At 49.0% G+C, this 5,155-nt stretch overlaps 1 protein-coding gene across 1 annotated transcript in view; it reads left to right on the top strand.

The window, feature by feature from the left end:
* Tfap2c (transcription factor AP-2 gamma) overlaps positions 1 to 3,964 on the top strand; it is a gene marked incomplete at its 5' end in the record, with an annotated part of 7,716 nt that extends 3,752 nt beyond the window's left edge. The window contains 2 exons of the mRNA XM_015479815.2: positions 1,407 to 1,551; positions 2,426 to 3,964. Coding sequence (XP_015335301.2) covers positions 1,407 to 1,551; positions 2,426 to 2,711 — 431 coding nt within the window. The remainder of the gene's footprint in view (positions 1 to 1,406; positions 1,552 to 2,425) is intronic.
* Positions 3,965 to 5,155: the final 1,191 nt, after the last annotated feature.

Here is a 5,155-nt window from a genome sequence, read left to right on the forward strand (position 1 = left end):
AAACCCCCCCCCCCCCACCCAAAAAAAAAAGGCAGCTTACTTACTGATGGTCAAAAGTAGCACTTCTGAAATAGTTTTGTAGCTATGGACTATTGGGATTGTACTCAGTGCACACACACAGTGGGACGTGCCCAGGTCAACTCCTTTCCTTCCATCAAAATGGGAACACACCTGTAATCCCAGTGGCTCAGGAGGCTGGTCAGGAAGAGCTTAAGTTTGGGGTCAGTCTTAGTGAGACTTTGTCTCAAGATAAAATTTTCAAAAAGGGTTAAGGAGCAGGGCACAGTGGCACATGCCTGTAATCCCAGTGGCTTGGGAGGCTGAGGCAGGAGGATCAAGAGTTCAAAACCAGCCTCAGCAATAGCAAGGCACTAAGCAACTCAATGAGACCCTGACTCTAAATAAAACACAAAATAGGGCTGGGGATGTGGCTCAGTGGTCCAGGGCCCCTGAGTTCAATCCCAGGTACCAAAAAAACCCAGGGATGAGCAGTGATTCTCTTCCCAGTTCTTAGATTATAGTGTGTGGTGTTTTAGTTTCTTGGATGGGAGACCCTTCCCAAGAATGCACTATGGCCTCGGCCCCTCACCCGCAACGGGGTGCTGGCTCTGGCTCTGGGCTGAGGAAGCCAATGAGAAGTGGGCTCCAAGGCAGCACAGCCTTTTGAACACTGTATGTCCCTGGCCTCTTGGCGTGACTGTGGTGCTGAGACCTGGCACAGACCCTCTCTACCCTTTTACGAGTGGCTTAGAGGTCAGGGTGAGGAGTAAGGGCTGCTGGCTTGGGAATAGCTGCCCTGTGGGAAGAAGTATGGGTTTTGCAGTAGGAGTGCAGGTGTTTTGCGGGGGGTTTCCTGACCAGCCAGGCAGGGGGCTTGAATGAATGTGCTCCTGGAACAATGGCTTTCAGATTCTGATCCCCAGCGGTGCGGCCCCTTTACGGCACCTCTACCATCTGGGGTTTTTGCAAAGCCCTCCTGTCTTGCTCCCTGGGGCCAGGAAAGGCCCCTTTCTGGTGGGTGATGACTCCACTGGTCTCCTCCCGAGGCCCCCTTCACTTGACAGAGGAGCTTATCTCCCTTCATCTTCCTGCTGCCCCTCAAAAACTTTTGACTATCAAGAGGAAGTGTGGACCTCTGGTCACGGAGCAGGGGACAGGAACTTTCTCAAGCACAGGAAGGACTTCGAGTGCTTGGCCCTCACTGTCCTCCTCATCCTCCACACCTGGAGGGCGCCCTGGAAGCCCTGCCTGCCTGTCTGCCCCGGAGTCCTTTGCCCTGCGTGATTTCATCTTAGAAGGCAGAGCGACTGGCAGTCAGTCTCTGGGAAAGAGAAAGGGCAGTTTGCTGGCATTTCCCTGCAGCCATCCGAAAACCTAAACCTGTTGCCTGTTGCTGATGATTCTAGGCGAAGCTGTTCACTTGGCCCGGGACTTTGCGTACGTCTGTGAAGCGGAGTTTCCTAGTAAGCCAGTGGCCGAATATTTAACCAGGCCTCACCTGGGAGGGCGGAATGAGATGGCGACGAGGAAGAATACGCTGCTGGCAGCTCAGTGAGTATCCATACTGTCTCGGAGCTCAGGCGTGCAGTCCCTGCAGCTCAGAAAAGGAACCAGTCGTGAAATAGGGTGCAGAGAAGGAAAAGGCCAAGAGATCCCTGGTTCCTGAGTCAAAGCCATGAACTTTCTTGCAGGGTTTGGAAGGGTCGCCTGAGTGTGTTGCTTATGAGCGCTCTGGGCTGCCTGGTTACTGGGCTCAACTTGGTTCAGACCCCTTCCATTTCTGTATTTGCATAGCTTATAAAAATTTGTTTTATCATAGGCAGTAAAGAGATTGTGTGTCTTCTGCCTCCTGATAACAGACTTGTTTTTTAAATGCAAAGTTCAGGGTGATTTGAAGGAGTCCTGAGCCAATTAAATGTCTCACATGGTACTAAATGCAGCTGTGGAGTTTCTCATGGAAACCCAAAGGAGGCTGATTTTAAAATCAAGTTAAATGAAGCAGAACAGTCAAGTCAGGAAAGGAGGCAGGAGTGCAGTGAGCCAGCCTGGGCAGAGATCGGGAGTTTCAGGGGATTGCATGATTCTCTGGGTTCCTGATTAAGGTTCATTTATTGGAACTCATTTATACCAAAACAAACTGCCTTGACCTCAGGGTCCTGGTGACCTTGGCTAGTTGCAGGGTTAATCCTGTTACTTCTAATTGCAGTGAGAATAGATAAGAGAGCTCTGGAAAAGAGCTTAGTTCAGTCTCTGGCACTTCATAGGTGCTAAGTGGAGTTGTTGGCCATTGGTGGTAGTTTCCATTCCCTTGCTTGGTTCAGCCAGGCCACCCACTGCCTCCAGGGGTCATCCTCAGGGTGGTTTGTCCTGCACTCCCTTCCTGAAGAGCTGGGTGTCACTCACTGGATTCCTGATGTCTTCCCAGGCAAGTGTGTAAAGAATTCACAGACCTCCTCAATCAAGACCGAACACCCAATGGCAACAACAGGCCCTCCCTGGTCTTGGAAACGAACATACAGAACTGCTTGTCTCATTTCAGCCTGATTACCCACGGGTTTGGCAGCCAGGCCATCTGCGCCGCTGTGTCTGCGGTGCAGAACTACATCAAAGAAGCCCTGATTGTCATAGACAAATCCTATATGAACCCCGGAGACCAGAGTCCCGCAGATTCTAATAAGACCCTGGAGAAAATGGAGAAGCACAGGAAGTAAAATGGGGGTGAGCAGAGGCGGGAAGGGAAAGGACTGAGGAATCCTGCTCCACTGGGACAGACCAGGACGCCCCTCCTGCTGGGGGAGGAGCTTCCAACCTCCCCTACCCACCTATCCAAAGGCCTCTGTCACTTGAGGCTTGCAGGATCTTGACCTGCCCTCCTGGATCCCTGTGGCTTCTCCAGCGCTGCAGTGTCTGACCTTGGACACAGGATCCCAAGGTGACAAGTAGTGGTTTTTGTTTTACTTGTTGAGCGTTCATTTTTTGGAACCCCATCCCTCCTTCCTCTGAAAGTGGTGCTACGAGTTTTAGAACCTTCTCATAAGTTCCCCGGGGATGACAAGAAGCCATGCGCCTGGCTGTTGAAACATCCGATTGATGTGATTCAGATCAACGATAACTTATTTCCTTCAGTGTTAAGATATGGCTGGTTTTTATGTCCACTAAATATTGTTTTCAAAAATCAGTCTGTATCTACCTTCTTCGGCGATCGTGCCCTCCAGGAGGAGGCAGAGGTACCGCGTGCTTGGCGGCCAGTGAGCAGGTGCTGGGTGGGGCAAACCCTGCTCACAGGGGCCTCTGGTTTGTAGGAAACTTGTAGAAACAATGCCTGCTGACGATTTCATTTTTCTTTTGTCTTTTTTTTTTTAACTTTGAAAGTTAACTCTTTAAGTGGGTGACTCTTTGAAACGACAGGTTCCTGTGAGGTACTGAAGCTTTATTTGCATATTTATTTCAGATCTTGATTTTTGAGTAAACTTGAAAAGGGTGAATACAAGCGTCTGCTGCCGCCTGTCACCCCCAAGTCCCTGTGGAGGCTCTGTATTTTGAGGCACAGTGTGTTCAGTGTACAGATTTTATTTATGCATAATTTAATGGGGTCTGTAAATACAGGTGCACTTCTTACAAGTTTTTGAGAAATAGGATTCGATTTTAATATTAACTTTTAATGGTGGTGGGGTAATCTATAACACGTTTTTAGATTTTATTCATCTGTACACAGGGTATGAAGAATTAAAAAGCATACAGGGCTTTGTTCTTGGTTTGGAAGATTCTATTTAATCGGAGCCCTCTGTTCAGAAAGCAGTAACTTGGCATCTCGTTCCTGTGGGGCTCATTCACCCTACAGTGAATGTGTGTTATAGTTGGTGTGGGTGAAATGGAGGTTTAGAATTGAACTCCATACCTGTAAATGTTTCCCCAATCATTGTGTGCATATAATACCTGTATAATAAAAGTATTCTGGATAGAATCTGTGGAAGTCTGGTTCTAACTTGATTTTTTTCCCCTGAGTCTCTAGGATGAGTGGAAGAGTGCATAGCTAATTTATGACTTGACTGTGGCTTAATAATATAATAGACTGAGCAAAAGAGCTGTGTCTGTCGGGGAGGAATCTTGAGTTTTGTTTTCTCTCCCTAGTGAGACTTCTCAACTGCCTCAGGTCTTTGCACTAACACCAATGTCTCGATAGCAGATGGCACCATTCTCCCCACTCCGGTGACAGGAAGTGTGTGAGGGATAGTTTATTGACTTTGAGAGACATAGGCTAACTCTCTCTCTCTCTCTCTCTCTTTTTTTTCCCCCTTTGGTTTGGTGCTGGGGATGGAAGCCAGGGAGGCAGGCATGCTGAGCACATGCTCTACCACTGGCCACTCACCCCCAGCCCAGGGCAGAGGTTTCCAGAACAGCAGTTCCTAAGGATGGGTGCCTTCCTGCCCTGTGCTCAGCATGCTGGGACGCTGGATGCTGGTCAGGAGGGGACATGAGCTCACAGGTATTCCCTGGGCAGATGTGGCTTAGAGGACTTGGCGTTCAGCCAAATGAAAGCAATGGAGGTGTAGTGTGTCAGTGTTTTCAATGAATCCAAATTCTCCATCTTTGGGAATGTGGCCCTCTGCCCAGGGCATCCTAGTCATTTTTCTGCCTGTGGGGCAAACCAGAGACTGGGTCTTTATGCTTCTTGGGGAGTGGAGGAGTCTGGCAGGGTTGTGTCCTCCCTGGGTGTTTGCAGAGGTCTTAGATGCACACTGCTGGCACTCAACTTCAAGGTGAAGTGGCCTGGCGTATCCGCCAGGAAGTGATATGTTTGTGGTTTGGCATGTGTGGCCAGGCTTCAAAGGAAGTGGGAGCAAAAGGATTTTCCACATTGGATAAGGCCTTGCTGCAACCCCAGGCTCATCCCCCTTCACTTGGAATTCTCCACCGCGCGCTCAGCCCTTCCACTTGGTGTTGGCAGTGATTATTATTAAGTAATTTAAGCTCTGCCAACCCAGTACTTTCTCTTGGCAGCTTGTCCTTGGCCACCAAATGTTCCCATTATGTTGGTTTTATCTGGTTGATATGTCAGGATCACAATTGCTTTCCTTTAGAGCAGCAAAAAGAGGTCTTAGGTGAGTAGTTATTTCTCAATCAAGGCTTAAGATGTTGGGTGTTAGAGGAAGTC

Source organism: Marmota marmota, unplaced genomic scaffold (assembly GCF_001458135.2).
Source record: "Marmota marmota marmota unplaced genomic scaffold, marMar, whole genome shotgun sequence".
Lineage (NCBI taxonomy): Eukaryota > Metazoa > Chordata > Mammalia > Rodentia > Sciuridae > Marmota > Marmota marmota.